We start from the raw sequence: 19309 nt of genomic DNA on the forward strand, positions 1-19309 counted from the left end.
AGGTGTGGTAGAATGGTGGTTGTGATACTGAACTAGCAAACCACGTTGGTTATTTCAGTCATCCAGTTCCCGCCCAAAAATAGGGACCAACAACGTCCCCTTTGCCTTAATGCAGTGGGTTACATCACTAGAAAGTGTTACTACAAACAGATTTGAAGTGAAACAAGCAGCACTCGGTGAGCAATCAATGCCAGTCTTGCCAGTGATTTCCACGTCACCAGAACAAATATTGCTTGTGTGTTGTATATAAACTTTGTTAGAAATGCTGGTCAATTTCCCATGATGTTTTGTACAGAGAGTCAAGACCAAATGTAGTTTTAGTGATATGGGGTTATAGTGTGGATGATAATTGGACTCAGAAGAACATAACGGTGCTGAAGAGTGACAGTTAGTGAGGTGGGAGGGGGGAGAGGTAGAATAGGTTAGAGGTTGGTTGTGTAAGGTTAGAGGCTACAGGATAGAGGTAGAGGAGGCTTAAAGACTGTTGCAGAAGGGGGAAGAGTAAAGGAGGGTTAGTGATGGTAAACTGGGGAGAGTGGTGAGAAATACTCAATTAGGAGGAGAGAGATGAGGGTACCAGATGTAAGGGGGAAAGGGTACAAGGGGTGAGAGGAGAATTTCCAAGCTCCCTATTTGTGAAGTCATCTGCATGTATTCTGTATGGAGTGTCTGACATTGATTATTTGGGGGCAGTGCAGGGTGGGGGGCCCTTATGAAGTGCCCAGCCAGGGAGCATTGTTCCTGGACTAGCGGGTTGGAAGAATGAGGTGGAAACGCTCGGTTCGTGGATGTTGAGGCAGCCAGATGGTCATAGGAAGAAAGGCCTACAAAACCTTTGAGGCCTTGGCCCAAACGACCAATCTGTGAGACAGGAATGGGCAGAATTCCTGTTGCCTTGAAGCCAAATGGCTGGAGTGAGAAATAGTGGCTCAAATAAAGCAAGTTAAATTATTTTTAAAGATTACATCCCTAAAATGTTTAAAAGGTTCCATCATCTTCTCTTGCACAGTAGAAATCGAACATGGTGGCCATTCAGAGCTGGGAGAAAGCAAACTGTGGTGCAGTGTCTCCCAGTGGCCAAAATCTGCAGTTGCACCCTGAGTAAAAGCAACTCTTAAAATTTACTTACACCACAGATTACCAAATCAATGGGAAAATCCTATTAAAACGTGACCAGACAGGTATCACTAGATGTATAACAGGTGTGGACATAATTAACATTGAAATCCCATAGAGTTCACCTGGACTTCTGAATGGAAAAATGAATCACCTATCATAGAATATTAGAGCACAGAAGGAGACCATTTGGCTCATCATGCCTGTACCGGCCCTTTGAAAGAGCTGTCCAATTAGTTCCATTCTCCTGTTCTTATCCATAGCCTTGCAAATTTTACTCCTTCAAGTATTTATCCCAGGAAATGCATTTCAGACTGTAACAGTATTAATAATCATTCTTATATTTTTATCTGGAAGGCCTTGATAATAACGGCAGTACTGCACACCAATGTGTCATTTTTTTCGATATTTAATGACTTTGATTCAGCAGCTTTGTTAAGTACCAGACTTTGCGGTTGAATTATCGAATCCTTGTATAATAGCGCCCTACTAAAACATCCTTGAAATTTTGTGACCTTGAATATAATGCACTCCATTTGTGGCTCTGTCACCACCAGAAAACAATCTAATTTCTGTGTGACAGTACTACAATCAAGTATTTCTCTGTTTGTCCAGTACTTCTATCTTTAATGCCATGCAGCATTTTGAATATTCACATCAGCTTTAAGTATGTTAACCATGGCCACCTTGGCTAATGCTAAATGAACATGTAGCTTCTCCCAGTTGGCACCTCTGAGTACACATGTGCAGTTTGGAGAGAAACTTCTGAAAGTTACTCTACAGAGCCCCCTGCGTGCCAAAGCAGACAGGTAGTACATTACCACCAACTGTTTGCTGCCATTCTAAATGTCTACATTGTCAGTTTCAATGGTAAATGTTCACAAGTATGATCAAAAATCATGACAACAGGAGGTGAAAATGGACACGAGACTTGCCATTTCTGTTGCACTGTCCGTGACACTGTGGTTTCTTTCCATAACCCTATATCTCCTGTATAATTTCACCCCCCCCCCCCCCAACCTTAAACCAGCTTATATTTCATCCCTCTCCTTGGATTCACCCAGTTCTGTTGAAGGGTCATGAGTACTCAAAACGTCAACTCTTTTCTTCCATGCTGATGCTGCCAGACCTGCTGAGTTTTTCCAGATAATTCTGTTTTTGTTTTTATCTCCTGTATAATTGTCTAGTATAACAGTCACTAGAGCTGGGCATATTGGAAACTTTACAGTACAGTGAGAAGAGTAAAGGTACCATTCCCATGATATATTCTGGCAGACCTTAATTATCTGAGAGCATGTTTCTCAGCATTCATGGGTTTTGAGAACTTGTTTGAGCTGTAGCCCACGGTTTATGGCATCATTTGATTGTGTTGCGACCTTGTTATGTCTGACTGCATCTTGCTGCAGTGAAATTGTGCATCATGAATAGGTTTTTTGCTTTTATTCCGGTCTCCCATGCTAAGTTGGAATTGTCCAAAGACATTTTCAATGCTGCCAGTGTCGCCACTGATTAACGATGGTCCACCATCTCCTTCTGCTCATGGTTCGTGGAATTGGGAAGGAGGAAGTGTGTGATTTTTTTTCTCTCCTGACTATTTTTCTGAATGGTGCACATCAAAACAATAGTGCAAAATCTCGAAATTAGTATTGAAACGGCAAATGCTGGTATCACTACGTTTGAGCGTTGTAACTTTCTGCTAGATTTTTATTAACTTCCTACAGTTCCTTAGCATCCTTGAGAGATGTGCTATTAATTTTAAGTAGCTATTTCAAGCCTCATTCCTGAGACTAGAGCACAAAACCTACAATGACATTTCAGTGCAGTACTGTGGGAATGCTGTATTGTTAAAGGTGCCATCTTTCAGTTGTGTTGTTAAACTGAAGTTCCATCTGCTTATTCAGGAAGAGTTGAACAATCCCATGATGCTATTTGAAGAACAGGGAGTTCTCCTGGTGCCTTGCCTTCCCTTTATCCCTCATCCAGCACCACCAAAACTGGACCATTTATACATTTGCAGTTTGTGGGATCTTGCTGTGTGCAAGTTGGTTGACATGTTTTCCTACAGAACAGCAATAACTTTTGGAACTCTCCAACTCTTTTGCTCCATTAAAACCATTTCAGGACACTTCTTTAACAAGCTTTTGTTTGTCTCTGAATTTCTCCCTTCTAGCTTGTTCTCAATTTGTGAAATGCATTTGTATATTTTCCTTACTTTAAAGAAGTTATGTAAATGAAAGTTGTTGTCGCTATTGTTGTTGGCTACACTTCAAAAGTAACGTACTGGCTGTGAAGCGCTTTGGGGTCACCTGAAGGTGTAAAAGGTTCTATATAAATTTCCATTTGTTTGTTCTTTATTGGCCCTAAGTAAAGCAATACTTTGGTATGAACTCTCCTGGATTGTTTCCAGTAATTACTCTAACAGAGTGAAATGTTGAGCATTTTTTCTGCAAGTTATCAGAACAGTATTTAAGTTCCAGTGGTTTAGTGGCTAGTAGAAATAATTGCTTTTCCACTTTTTCCAAATGAATGTCTAGGGATCTCGGGACATCATTAACAAAACTACAGGTGCTCTGGATGGCTCGCTGTGGTCTGACAGACTTGGATGGAATTCCTTCCTTCTGTTCTTTAAAGGTAATTGATTTGCACAGTGATTCTTAAGACGGTAGTCACGTAGAGTGATATGAAGTTATGAGGTTACAACCGGTCTGGGCCACATATTATTTAAGCCCGTTTTTAAGCATAGAGCAATGAGGAAAGACTAGCTACTTTGGGATTATGCTCTCTTAAAAATCTACTGCTGAGGACCGATTTAATAAACATAATTAAGATTATACAGCAGCTCACCAAGCTTACTTAGCACCTCCACATCCATATGGGACTGAACAAGTTCATTTTAGCAAATAGGCTTCTGGGTTATTAGATTTTGATCAATAATGTTTACAATAGAGGAGGAGACTGTTTGTCCCTTTGGCTTTGCTAGCTATTTGCTAGGACTATCCAAAACTAATCGCACTGTGTGTACTCTCTCCCCATATCCCTGTATTAACCCTAAACTAATTCCACTGCTCTGTGATCTCCCTCACAGCCCTGTATCAATCCCAAACTAAACCTGCTGCCCTACTTTCTCCCCATGGCCCTGTATCAATCCCAAATAATCCCACTGTCCCGCTTTCTCTCCCCACATAGCTCTGTATCAATCCCAAACAAAACACACTGTCCTGTGCTCGTTCGCTGTCTCCCGATCCATAGCTCTGTTTCAATCGCAAACTTATCCCACATCCCCACTTGCCCTCCATACTTCTGTATCAATCCCAATCTAATCCCACTTGCCGCATGCTCTCTCCACAGCTCTTTCAATCCAAAACTAATCCCATCACTGGCGCTCACCTTTTAGTTTCCTCTTCAAATATTTATCCAGTTTTCAGTTACAAGGCAATGGTTTTTGCCTCAATCAATGCCTGTGGCACTTTTGTGACAATTTTTAAATGATAACACTTCGTCAGTGAGGCCTCATTCAAAAGAAATAATCTTTCCCTATTCTCTGAATTTAAGTGGTCAGCTAGCTGGGTATAACCAGGAACTGGGGTGTTTAGGCATCCAGCAGGCTGTGCCACCTTGTTACTGGAACATGGACTGTTGTTGAGACCACTTTCATAAGTTTGGGATATGTTGTCACACACTAAAGTAGAGGGACTCCATTACCTCAAAATCAAAATAATGCAGATGCTGGATATCTGAAATAAAAACAGAGAATGCTAGGAATACTTAGCAAATCAGGCAGCCATCTGTGGAGAGAAACTGAGTTAATGTTTCAGGTTGACAATCTGAGTTCCGATGAAAGGACCTGAAACATTAACCCTGTTTCTCTGTTACTTGAACAGCAAAGGGATTCCAGTGTTTTCTGTTTTAACACTGCTACATTTGTATTACTATTACATATGTGTGTATAGTAATAATTCTGGAATGCCTGACTCCAATAATGAAAAACATTTTGGTTGGGATTTTCAAATCATTGCTGCTTGGACATTGTAGTTTCTCAAGTTCATTGTGCAGGGAATAACAAGTGTCTGTGATTCTGTTACAATGCAGAAACATATCCTGAATCAGAAGCCTAAAGGTCTAAGTAGTTTACAAGCCTGAGTTAATACCCATTTAATTCTAGCTATGAATACTGAGCTGTTTTCTAACAATTGAGATTTAGAATTTTTCATTTGTGAATGTTTCCAGTTGTTTTGCTACTGAATGAGGTCTTGACTTAGTCACCACTCTTGAGAGGTTTTTCTTCCTGATATTGCTGTGGTTGCTGAGTTTTATTTTCTCTGCTGTTTTGTAGAACCTTGCAGGGGAATGGGCTGTTTCATGGGGTTCTATTACTAAGCTTAATGCCATAATAGAGTGAGGTGACTAGGCGAGAGACAGGAAGGCAAAATCCTGGGGTGTGTTTATGAGCATAACAAGTGTTATGAGTTCATAGAATGATTGAAATGTGTAGGACAGAAGGTGACCATTCAGCTTGTCATGCCTTTGCTGGCTTTTTGAAAGAGCTATCCAATTAGTCTTATTCCCCTACTCTTTCCCTGTAGTTCTGCACAGTTCTCCTTTTCAAATATTTATCCAATTCCCTTTTGAAATTTGCTATTGGATCTGCCTCCATCACCCTTTCAGGTAGTGGTTTCCGTATTTAAGATGATTTTTTTTCATTATTCATTCATGGGATGTGAGTGTCACTGGCAAGGCCAGCATTTATTGTCTATCCATAATTGCCCTCGTGAAGGGGGTGTTGAGCTACCCTATATGAACTGCTGTAGTCTGTATGGTGTAGGTATGCCCAAAGTGTTGTTAGGGTGGGAGTTCTTGAAATTTTACCAACAAACCTGTGAAGGAACAGCAATATAGTTCCAAATCACGATGATGTATGACTTGAAGGGCAACTTTGCAGTTGGTGGTGTTCCCATGTGTCTGTTGCCCTTGTTCTTTAAGGTGGTGGAAGTTGCGGGTTTGGAAGATGCTGTTGATAAATTGCTGCAGTGCATCTTGTAGATGGTGCACACAGCTGCCACAGCTGGGGAGTGAATATTTAAGGTGGTGGATGGGGTAATTGACCAAATGGGCTGCTTTGTCCTGCATAGTGTTGAGCTTCATGGGTGTTCTTGGTGCTGCACTCATCCAGGAAAATGGAGAGTATTCCATCACGCTCCTGACTTGTGACTTGTAGATACTGGACAGGTTTTGAGGAGTCTGGAGGTGAGTAATTCACCGCAGAATTCCCATCCTTTGACCTGTTCTTGTCGGCACAGTAATTCTTTGGCTGGTCCAGGTAAGTTTCTGATTAATAGAACGGCTCCCTTTCACCGCACTCTTCCCCCACCCCCCACGTACCCCTCCCACCGAAGGATTTTGATGGTAGGGCAATGGTAACAACATTGAATGTCAAAGGGAGATGATTTGATTCTCTCTTGTTGAAGATGTTCATTGTCGGGTACTTGTGTAGTCTGAATGTTACTGGACACTTATTATCCCAAGTCTGAATGTTGATGTAGAGAATTGATGGGGTAGATAGAGAGAAACTATTTTATCTGCAGGTGGGAGTCTAGTGCAAGGAGAGACAACTTGAAAATTAGAGCTAGGTGGTGATGATGTGCATAAGCAGAGTTGAGATACAGATCAACCATCATCTAGATGGATGGCAGCACAGGCTTGAGGGGTTGAATGGCCTTCTTTTGTTCCTATGAGTTACATTTTCTTATCTTTTCTGTAGGAACTATATGTGGCGTATAACAGTATTTCAGATGTCAGCCCGGTGAGCATGCTGGAACTCCTGGAAGTACTAGACCTGGAAGGGAATAGCATTGATGATATTGTGCAGATCCACTATGTAGCTCTGTGCAGCAAGCTGAACACACTCACACTAGAGGGGAACCCTTTTTGCTTGCAACAAAACTCAGAGGTAAAAAGAGTAAATTCATGTTTTCTGCATGTGCTGTCAAGTTGGTTTAGCATTACATACATAACACCAACAAAAATAATCTGGTAAACCTGTTCATATCTCTGAAGGGAACAGAATAGTGTATAAATCAAATTTATTTTATTTTGTTCTTTGTTTGAGTCTTTTCAACTGTGAGGGAATTTGAAAGACAGTGAATGATTGATCTGTAGGCACTCATGATGGTTAAAACATTTTCACAGGAGTTTTTGGATTGAAGTAATGTTAGACCTAACATTGTTTTAGTCCCAGCTTCTCATTTTGCAGTAGCTTTGCATAATGCAATTTGTGAGAATGCCTGCAAACTTTAGAGTAAAATTAGCAGGAACTATGAATGATATTTGCAAATAGGCCCTAATTATTTCTAACTGATTCAGAAGGGTTTTTCTGATTCAATCAGCAAGCTTAACAAGTCCAGGTTAAGTGGGACACACCCTCTGTGTGCTGCCTAACCTGTGGACATCCTTATCGCTACAAGCAATTAAAATTTACTTATTAATCTTCCCTTTTATTAAAAAAGGTCCTATTTATTTTGTCCTCATTATAATACACACTGGTAGCTACTGGCCTCTGTTCACCTTCCTTTCTACAACACAAGGAAATGAAGCTGTATACTCTCATTAGATCCAACCTTGGCAGCTTGCAGTGTCACAGATGATTTATTAACTTAATACCATTGTTTTAATGGGACAAAGTCACCAGGCGAGAAGTGGAAGATAATTCTTGTCTACCTCTTCTCTTTTACCATAAGCTGAATATTAAAACAATGAAGTAAAAATAATTAAATAATTGATGAAGCTGTAAGTGTTGACAGTGCTGATGACCTCTGGCAGTGCATTCCACTGGTTCATTTTATTGAGGGCAGGTTGGAGTGTTTTTCTGTGGAGGTGGAATAGTGTTGGATCTCCTACTCCAATGTTAATATTATTTGGCTAGAAATTGACAAAACCCAGATCATCACTATATATTTCTTGGCAGACCTGCACCCCAGCGACTGTAAACCTGAAATGCAATGACAGCCAGATAAGCACCAAAGTCTAACAAAGATGAGGGTTATCAAACCTTGACCTTCATCCTAGTTTTGAATCTGATTCAGTCTCATTTTCCTTGACTTGAACCTGGAAGCAAGCAGTTCCCAAGTGCAGAGCAGAGGTAAATTAGTTACGTTGTGCTTGTTTTTGCTCCTTTTTAGCTGTGGTTAATATCAAAGTCAGGGGAATATGTGGAAAAAGTACAAGCAATTATGTAAAGTGTTCAGATTTCTGAGTAAAAAAACAAGCCACCTCAACCCAGCTTGTCATTGGATAGGCTTACTGAGCCATTGGGAGATTAACTGGGCTCTTTATATTCTCAGCAATTTGATCATCTCTCTGCTCTGCTCTCTATAGCTGACTACTTGCTGGACGAACAGTCTGTGGGCACTGTCTCCTCCAGTGCTTGACACAAGCGACCATTCGTCATAATCTCTGAGCCTCCGTGGTGTGTCATTGAGGAATTTTCTTTTAAACCCTCTTTTTTTAAACTTTAGGTGGTTATATTTTTCATTTAGACCCACTACCACCTTCATTGGTTTTAAAGTCCTGTCTAGACTCCCATTTATCCTTCTGCTAAGACTTTAGTCTGATTCAGGTGGTGCTCCTTCCTATCCCAGTACTGGTTCCAGCATCCCATGAAATGGAACACCACCTTCCCACTCCAATCTGCAGTCACGCATTCACTTTGCTGATCTGTACTTGGATGGAGGAATGAAGGAGGTTTTAGATTCTGGTGTTTAAAGCCTTGTATGAGTTGAGAAATGAGTGAATGTTCCACCAATAAACCTTAAGCCAGTGAGAGGAAATTAAAATGTCAGGAGTGCTCCCTCATGCTTCAATCACATCTGAATGCCTACTGTTGGCACAGAGCCTGCTGTTCCTCAGGGAAAAGTAAAGGAGACAGAAGGACAGTGCAGTGGGCCTCCAACTTCTTGGGCTCAAAGAATTAATGTACCTCGAGGCTTGATGAACTTTTTAAAAAATATATTTTTTGTGACATTTTGCTGGAGGAAAATGAAATTGAATCCAGTTAGAGAGTGGCAATAGACTTGGCTGATTGAGGAGGTAAGAGGGAGATGTCGGTATCAATGGCATGCGTTTTCAATCTGATCCGATGCTTCCAGCTGATTGTTGCTTTGGCTGAGCATGTAAATGAAGGAGAGGCTGACACCCTGGGGGATGGCAGAGGTGACTGTCTGCATACTGAAGTAGAAACCACCGGAAGAATTGCAAGGATAAATTTTGTAAGGTCAATGCCACTGACCGAGTTTTGCACAAATCCACGTTTGAGTGGGAAGAAGCAGGCACACTCACCTGAAAAAAATTATCCTTTATTTTCTGCAATGAGATATAAAGCTGGACTGATGACAACAGCTGTTCGAGGAAGATGAAAGCAGAAGAGAGTTGAGGAGGGTGAGAGTCAATGAGTCAGGATCAGCAGCAGGATGTTTGTGACTTGAACCAGCGCAGGTATAAGATGTCTCCCTCCTTATTTAGAATTATACCACAGGAACAGAACATTGGTCCCAAAAGGTCCATGCAGAACATGAGCCTGCTCCCACCCCTCTTCATCTCACCCTATCAGCATAACTTATTCCTTTCACCCTCATATATTAATCTAGCTTCCTTTTTAATGAATTATGCTATTTTCCTCAATTGCTCCTTAGGGTAGTGAATTACACATTCTAACCACTCTCTGGGTAAAAATGTTTCTCCTGAATTCCTCATTGGATTTATTTTTGACTATTTTATATTTATGACTTAGTTTTGGATTCCCCCACAAGTTGAACCACAATATCTATGTCTACCCAGTTGAACCCTTTCATTACCCCCAGCCTTCTCTTTTCTAAAGGCCCAAGATTCCTTCTCTTTCTACTTTCACAGTCTCTAACTCTCCATCATGTAGTAGAGGAGAAGTAGTACAACAAGGAAGCGCAATTGAATACAAACTGTAGTACTGGCAGTGCTGACAACCATCTTCAGTGAAACTTAGAAAATAAAAATGATTGGTAATTCAGTATTGACATGGTAATGGACATGTTTCCTCACTGTTGAGAAATGTGCTAGGTCGGCCGTGATTGATGGGATTCATTGAAGGTCAAGCATGAACACAATGTCTGGTATTAGAAGAATAGTTATATTTGTCTCCTCTGGGTTCAAATAAATGATAAAATCCTGAAGCTCCATTGAAGCTCACAGAACCAGTAGAACAATGGATGGCATTGGAAAGGAATTAACTGATGTAATCTCATATAAAGCTAAGGTAGCCTGAGACTGCTTCAATGCAGAGTTCAAACTTATTTGCATAGAAACATTTAAATTTTGAGTGCTGATCAAGATGTGATGATGGGAATTTTTATTGACAGTGACAGCAGTGGGGCAAAAGGGAAATCCAGAAGGTAGCACTGGAGGAACCTCAGCCCCTGCACTTGTCCTATGGGTTTGAGGTTCTTGCAGCCTATGTGAGTGAGAACAAGGACTGCAGGGGTCATGGGCAAACTGACCATAGCATCATGGTACTGGGGGCCATTCAAATTGGGGAAGTAAAAACAAATGTAATAGTAGTAAGAGACACAATAGTTAGGGGGAATAAATACTGTTCTCTGTAGCTGAGAGCATGAGTCCCGAAGGCTGTGTTGCCTGCCTGGTGCCAAGGTTGAAGTCATCTGCTCAGGGCTGAAGATCAACTTGGAGTAGGAGGGGAAAAAGCCAGTTGTTGTGCTCCATGTGGGTACCAACGACATAAGTAGGACTAAGAAGGAAGTTCTGCTCAGAGAGAATGTGTAGCGAGGGACTAAATTTAAAAAGGTGGTAACCTCTGCATTGCTACCTAAGCCATGAGCAAATTGGCATAGTGTAAATAAAATCAGAGTAAAATGTGTAGCTCAAAGGTTGGTGTGGGAGAAATAGGTTTCAATTCATGGCACACTGTCACCAGTACTGAGGAAAGGGAAAGCTGTTCTGTTGGGACTGATTTCATGTAGGGACCAGTGTCCTAGCGAACTGAATAATAGAGAGGGCTTTAAACTAAATCATGCAGGGGAAGGTCATTGTGAGGGGAGTGTGAAGAGAATATAATTTTTCTTAATATTACTGTGGGATACTGAAGCAGGCTTGTGGGGGCTGTGTGTGTGTTTTATGTGTATGACTAATTAAACTGAAGACAGTCAGACTACAAGGGTTTAAATCATCAAAGGGGTTAGGTGTAAAAGCAGCCATTTTGAAATGGAGATGGGCGAGCTAGGATGAGATCTCAGTAGATACAGTATGAATGGGAATTTGCATTATGAGATAAGTGAGGAGTGAATTGATAGCTGTTTGAATTTCAAAGAGATGTGACTGGATTTAACTGGCAAAATCGTAAATAATTAAGGGGAAGTTATTAAGTTTATTTTTCCCAAGAGTGCTGGCCATAATGACACTATGAAAGATTTTTATACTCTGGGAAATGTAACTTTCAAAGAAAGTTTAGAACAATGGATTTAAAGATCAAAAGGGGAGAAAATATATTTAAGGAAAGATTGAAAACTGTATGAGGGGAGTGGCCACGTGAGATCTTGAAAGGTTTGCTGTATGAAGACAGATTTGTGAAAAAGCGGTCTCTCGCCACCCCTGAGAAGTGCTTGTTTGTTCCAGAAAGCAAGGTTGTGTTTCCATTGTTGAGTGAGAGGAATAGGGAAGCCCTGTGAAATATCTCACTTATAGCAACAGCCTTGCAGTAATACTACTGGATGTTTTATAGATTAAGAATCTATTTGAACTGTTGTCTGGAAAACGGTATTTACCCTGGAGTCTGCTAAGTAGAAAACTTTTGGGAAATGTTGTAAGTCTACATTTAACTGTGTAACTGTAATCTTGTGTGTTTAAGTTTTCTTTCGTTAATAAGTGTTTTAATTTAATATTTAAAATCTCCAAAAGTGGTAGTGGAATCTTTACTTCTGATTTCAGTGCACATACCTTCTTGTCATAAAATACAAATTGCAAATCATTGTGATAGCTTGATCAAGTTTCCTTTTGGGATGTGGTCAGCCCAGCAATTACCACCTGCCATATCACAACATAGAGATTTAGGAAGTTAACAAGAAAGGACAACGCAATAGTGTAGGGTGATGATATGGGTAATGAGAACCAGAGAGTGAAAGGAAGGTACCAAGCATGCAAACGTAAGCATGCACCAGCAAATAGGGACATTTTAGAGAAAACTTATAAAAATGGAGAATTAAAGGCTCTTTATCAGAAAGCACGCAGCATTCGTAACAAGATGGACAAATTGAAAGCATAAATAGATATGATATGATAGCCATTACAGAGACATGTTTGCAAAGTGACCAAGACTAGGAACTGAATATTCAAGGATATTTGACAGGGTTATTTGACATTTGAGAAGGATAGGAAAAAAGGAAAAGAAGGTGTATCAATATAGTGTTGACAAATGATCGTTTCTTGGAAGATCAAGTTGTTGGAGGCAGCTGGCACAGACATGATGGGTCGAATGACGACCTCCTGTGTTATAATCATTCTCTGATTCTTATGTAGAATTGGTTTGGTTGGCGATAGTAACAAACCAACTAAAATCAACATAATTCGAACATTAATTAACAAGCAAAGACTATTTCAAATAAAAAGGTAAGTTTCACTTTAAATAGTCAATATGCCTTACGTAGTTACAAGCACTCGCATTACTTCCTGCAGGATTGCACTCAACCACAACCTTGTGGCCTGACATATCCTCACTCTACCAGTACCACCAAGGCAAGGGATCAACCCTGGCTCAATAAAGAGTGCAGGAGGGCATGCCAGGAACAGCACCAGGCATATCTAAAAATGAAGTGTCAACCTGGTGAAGCTTCAACACAGGACTAGTTGCGTGCCAAACAGCATAAGCAGTAAGCGATGGACAGAGCTAAGTGATTCCACAACCAACGGATCAGATCCAAGCTCTGCAGTCCTGCCACATCCAGTCATGAATGGTGGTGGACAATTAAACAACATCCTCAATGATGGAGAAGACCAGCACATAAGTTCGAAAGATAAGGCTGAAGCGTTTGCAACAGTCTTCAGCCAGAAATGCCAAGTGGATGATCCATCTTGGCCTCCTCCGGCAGTCCCCACCATCACAGGTGCTGTTCTTCAGTCAATTTGATTTACTCCACGTGATATCAAGAAACGGTTGAAGGCACGGGATGCTGCAAAGGCTATGGGCCCAGACAGTATTCCAGCAATAGTAATAAGACATGCTCCAGAACTTGCTGTGCCCCTAGCCAAGCTGTTCCAGTATAGCTACAGCACTGGCATCTACTCAGTAATATGGATGAGTACCCAGGTATGTCCAATACACAAAAATCAGGACAAATCTAACCCTGTCAATTACTGCCCCATCAGCCTACTCTGCTCATCAGTAAGGTGATTGAAGGAATCAACAACCGGAATATCAAGCAACACTTGCTCAGCAATAACCTGCTCACTGACGCTCAGTTTGGGTTCTGCCAAGAGTAACTCATCTCCTGACCTCATTACAGCCTTGGTTCAAGCATGGGCAAAAGAGCTAAACTTCCAAGGTGAGTTGAGAGTGACTGCCCTTGACATCAAGGCAGCATTTGACCGAGTGTGGCATCAAGGAAAGGAATAGGAATTGGGGGGGAACTCTCTGCTGGTTGGAGTCATACCTAGTACAAAGGAAGATGGTTGTAATTGTTGGAGTTCACTCATCTCAGTTCCAGGACATCACTGCAGGAGTTCCTCAGGGTAGTGTGCTAAACCCAACTATTTTCAGCCGCTTCATCAATGACCTTTCTATCATAAATCAGAAGTGGGGATGTTTGCTGATGATTGCACAGTGCTCAGCACCGTTTGTGACGCCTGAGATACTGAAGCAGTCCACATCCAAATGCAGCAAGACCTGGACAATATCAAGGCTTGGACTGACCAGTGGCAAGTAACATTTATGTCTCAAGTGCCAGACAATGACCATCTCCAACTAGAGAGAATTTCACCATCTCCTCTTGACATTCAATGCCATTATCATTGCTGAATTCCCCACATCCCGGGGATGACTGTTGACCAGAAACTGAACTGGGCTAGCCACATAAATACTGCACCTACAATAGCAGATCAGAGGCTAGGAATCCTGTGGCGAGTAACTTACCTCCTGACTTCCCAAAGCCTGATCACCATCTACAAAGCACAAGTAAGGAATCAGATGAAATGCTCTCCACTGGCCTGGATGAGTGCAGCTCCAACAGCACTCAAGAAGCTTGACAGCTTCCAGGACAAAACAAGCTACTTGATTGGCAGTCCATCCACAAACATCCACTCCCTCCACCACCGACACAGTGGCAACAGCATGTACCATCTACAAGATGCACTGCAGGAACTCACCAAGTCTCCTTAGGCAGCATCTTCCAAACCCTTGATCACTACCATCTAGAAGGACAAGGGCAGCAGACAGATGGGAAAACACCACCTAGGAGTACCCCTCCAAGTCACTCAACATCCTGACTTGGAAATGTACTGCCATTCCTTTACCGTGGCTGGGTCAAAATCCTCTAACTTCCTCCCTCACAGCATTTGTGGGTGTACCTACACCACATGGGCTGCAGTGGTTCAAGAAGGCAGCTCACCACCACCTTCTCAACGGCCGTCAGGAATGGGCAATAAATGCTGGCCTATCCAGCCACGCCCGCATCCCAAGAAAGGAAAAAAAATGTAGCATCAGATGCAATCTCATAGACTTTCTAACTTGGTCTCTGCAATACAAGATCTTTCACTTCCCACTCAATTGTTTCAGCCCTTGAGCCGCATTCACCAGCAGCTCTATTCCATCCGAAGTCCCCTGATATGCTTATCACCGGCAAGCAGCATGACTGCGAACCCTCTCTCTCCCTGGCCACGACAGTCCTTATGGCACACAATCCCCAGAGACACTCTTCTCTGATCTCCTTAAATGGTTTGTTGGACTTTGGCACCACTGAAACAGCAGCTATGGGTCTTGTCCAATCCACAATCCCTTGCCCAACTGTCTTTGGCTCTCTGCTCTTTTCAACTGTGTAACACAAGGTAACACAGTGTCTGCTCTATTTTCAGAGATCCGCTTCAACACCAGGATCTGTTCAAAGACTGCAGAACAGAAAACTGTTCCATTCAGGGAGAACCTTGCTTGTTTCCTCTTTACTCGAATTGTCAGTGTGTTCTGCACTGCCAACAAAAAAAAACACAGGCTGACCCAACCCCACAGCAATTAGCTTTCTATTTACTCTTTGCTTCTTAGTTGCTCATCCTCATGGCAACCTAGGTCGCATGAGCATTTCTTGGAACCTAATGTTGTCATAATCAAGAAACCAATTAACCCTATTTCAGAATGCTCCCCAGTTCACCCTGAGCTTAAAGGGACGTTGCACAAAAGAAAATACAGGTTTTTCCAGCACTTGGATGATCACAGTAAGAAAAAGCAAGAAAAAGTAGTTACTGCTGGGAGTAGTTTAAAGGCCCCCTAACAGTGGCTACACTGTAGGATAAAGTATAAATCAAGAAATAATGTTTTTTTAGGAAAGGTACTGAAATAATCATGGGCAATTTTAGTCTTTATACAGTTTGGATAAATCAGATCGGAAAAGGTGGCCTTAAGGAAGAGTTCATAGTGTGTTTTTGGGACAGTTTCTTAGAACAATGCCAATCTGGGGAATAGGCAATTTTAGATCTGGTAATGTGTAATGAGAGAGGATTAATTAATGATATAGTAAAAGATCATCTGTGTAACAGTGATTATAACATGATAGAAGCTCGCATTCATTTTGAGGGTAGGAACTTCAGTCTGAAACTGGTGTCTTAAACTTGAATAAAGACAATTGCAAAGGTATGAAGACTGATTTAGCTAAAGTAATAAACTGGAAAAATGGGTTAAAAGTTAAGACAGTAGATATGCAGTGACAGACATTTAAGGAGATATTTCTTAATTTTCAACAAAATTGAGAAAGAAAGACTCTACAAAAAGGATGAACCATCCGTGGTTAGCTAAGGAAGTTAAGGATGTTAGCACTGAGTGCATTTTCTTTCAATTTGTTATGAAGATTAGTGGTAGGCCAGAGGTTTGAGAACATTTAGAAACTAGCAAAGGATGACTAAAAAGAAATAGAGGGGGAAATTAGAATATGAGAGTAAACTAGCAGGAAGTATAAAAACAGTCAATAACAGCTTCGACAAGTTTAGAAAAAAGAGTGTAGCTAAAGTAAACGTTGGATGTTCACAGTAAGAAATAGCGCGAAAAGGTAGTTACTGATGGGAGTAGTTTATAGGCCCCCTAACAGTAGCTACATTGTTGGTCCCTTAGAAGATGAGACTGAGGAATTAATGGGAGGCAAGGAAATGGCAGAGGCTTTGAACAAGTATTTTGTATCTTGTCTTTGCATTTGAAGACACCAAAAGCATCCTAATAATAGGAGAAAATCATGGAGCAAAAGGGAGGGATTAACTTAAAACAATCACGATCATTAGAGAGAAAGTACTAGAAAAACTAATGGCACTAAAGGGTGACAAGTCCCTGTACCTGATGGCCTACATCCTAGGATCTTAAATGAAGTGGCTGTATTGGTTGTAATCTTCCAAAAATACCTGGATTCAGGAAAGGTCCCAGTGAACTGGAAAACTGCAAATGTAACACCCTCATTCAAGAAAGGAGAGAGACATAAAGCAGGAAATGATAGGCCAGTTAGCCTGACATCAGCATTAGGAAAATGCTGGAATCCATTAGTAAGGAAGTAGCAGCAGGAGATTTAGAAAATCATAGTATTATCAGTGTCTTTATGACGTATCTGTTGTCAGTAGGCATCTTGGAGAATAAGCATCGCTGTGATTAGATCAACAACATTTTATGGGTTATCTGTGACTTTCAGCAGTTCTGTGAATACTATCTACCATTATAAATAGCTTAAAAATCTCCCAATAAACTTAGATTCTGCACAGTCCAAACCCAATAAATCTAAGTACACAAAGCATCGCCAGAATTTGGAGGGACTTTATCTTCGACAGCACCTTCCAAACTCGCAACCTCCTGCACCTAGAATTAAAAGGACAGCTGATGCACAGGAACACCACCATCTGCAAGTTCCCCTCCAAGGGGACAGCCATTCTTACTTGGAAATATTTTGCTATTTCTTCACTGTCGCTGGTCAAAATCCTAGAACTTCCTCCTTCACAGCACTGTGGGTGTACCTACACCACATGAACTGCAGGTTGAAGTAGGCAGCTCACCATCAAGAGAAATTAGAGATGGGCAATCAAGCTATACTTGCCAACGAAGCCAACATCCTGCGAATGAATGAATTAAAAAAAGTTCTCCCCAACTAAGAGAAATGTGTAATGGAGAAGGGAAATAGTTCTGCCATGACGAATCCTTGCACATTTTGTTCTCCTGCTCTATTACTGATATTGGACCGGACAATGGAGTCCCCTCGCCGCCCTGACCTGAGTTACCCCCCTACTCCTGCACAGCTACTGGCTGGCTATTTCCCGTCTGCTGAATGTATGTGTTGGTAAGGGGCCTGGCCTTCCATCCCATATCCCCACTCACCCTCCTGCATCATCATTGTTAGCATTGCTCCCAAAGGCAGCCTGGTGAAGGTGGTGTTAGCCTTAGCCAGCAATGATAATGGTCCTGATGGACTTAAATGGAGGAAGAGGGCCTCAAAGCATCCTGGTCTTCACAAGTAATAAAAGCCAGTATAGACCATATGGCTCTTCAGGGTTGCTCCAGCATTCAATGCGATCTTGGCTGATCTTAGGCATCAACTCCACATCCCTGCCTGTTCCCCATTTCCCTTAATAGCCTGACAGACCAGAAATCTCTCTATCCCAGCCTTAAATGTATTCAACGACAGAGCATCCACAACCTTGTGGGACAGAGAATTCCAAAAGTTTGCCCCCCTTCAGGTGAACTAATTTCCCTCATCTCAGTCCTAAATGATCGGCCCCTTTATCCTGAGACTGTGCCTCCTTGTTTTAGACTCCCTGACCAGCAGAAAGAATCTCTCAGCATCTACCCTGTCAAACCCCTTCAGAATCTTATGTTTCAATGAGATCACCTCTCACTGTAAACTTCAGAGAAAATAGACCCAATTTGTTCAGCCTCTCACCATAGGACAACTCCCTCATCCCAGGGACCAATTTAGTGAAGCTTTGCTGTACCACCTCTAATGCAAGTATATCTTTTCTTGTGGAGACTGAAACTGCACACACTACTCCAAATGTGGTCTCACTAAAACCCTGTACAACTCCAGCAAGATTTCTTTATTCCTGTACTCTAATCCCCTCGCAATAAAGGCCAACATGCCACTTGCCGTCCTAATTTCTTGATTTACCTGTATGCTAACTTTTTGTGTTCATTGTACAAACACACCCAAGTGTCTTTGAACATCATACAAATTTCTCACCTTTTGAAAAATATTCAGCTCTCCTATTCTTTCGACCAAAGTGAATTCCCTACATTATAACCCATCTGCCATCTTGTTGCCCACCCACTTAGCCTGTCCATATCTCTTTGCAGCCTCTCTGTGTCCTCCCCACAGCTTACCTTTCTGTACAACTTTGTATCATCAGCAAACTTAAATACATTACTCTGTCCCTTCATCTAAGTCATTAATATTAATTGTAAATAGCTGAGGTCCCAGCACTGACCCTTGTGGTACTCCACTTCACTACCTGCCAACTTGAAAAAAATCCCATTTATGCCCGCTCTCTGGTTCCTATCTGTTAACCAATCCTCTATCCATGCTAATATATTACCTCCAGCTCCCTATTAATTTCCTATTAATCTTTGCCTATTAATCCTGTTCTTGTGTGCTTACCTGCTGCAGCTTCTGTCTTATTTAAGGGCTTTCCTTCCCCTTTTAAGGTCCATAACTCTGTCTTTTGGTGCTGCATTGGCATCCCTGCTGCAAAAGCCACTTCTTTCCCTCTTCAGCACTGGTAGAATCCATCTTAGCCATGGGAGTCCCACCTGGAACCTATCCTTTGAATAATACCAGGGAAGATCATCCAGTTGTGTGAAATATTAAATAAATAGCCTCTCTCTCCATCGCCTGTGGTTAACATAAATGTATATAGGACAGGATTGATAGACTGGCTGATTATTCCTGTCCTTCACTTTCATCTGTTTGTATAATATGTAAAGACATTGCTTGGT

At 41.5% G+C, this 19309-nt stretch overlaps 1 protein-coding gene across 7 annotated transcripts in view; it reads left to right on the top strand.

The window, feature by feature from the left end:
• The window catches only part of lrrc56 (leucine rich repeat containing 56), a 165955-nt gene that overhangs the window by 58732 nt on the left and 87914 nt on the right, over positions 1-19309 (top strand). For 6 of the 7 annotated variants that reach the window (XM_041198380.1, XM_041198381.1, XM_041198382.1 and 3 more), the window contains exons 6-7: positions 3651-3747; positions 6875-7063. In XM_041198380.1, the coding sequence (XP_041054314.1) occupies positions 3651-3747; positions 6875-7063 (286 nt within the window). The remainder of the gene's footprint in view (positions 1-3650; positions 3748-6874; positions 7064-19309) is intronic. The other variant, XM_041198386.1, reaches the window with a different exon arrangement.

Source organism: Carcharodon carcharias, chromosome 10, assembly GCF_017639515.1.
Source record: "Carcharodon carcharias isolate sCarCar2 chromosome 10, sCarCar2.pri, whole genome shotgun sequence".
NCBI classification, from domain to species: Eukaryota; Metazoa; Chordata; class Chondrichthyes; order Lamniformes; family Lamnidae; genus Carcharodon; species Carcharodon carcharias.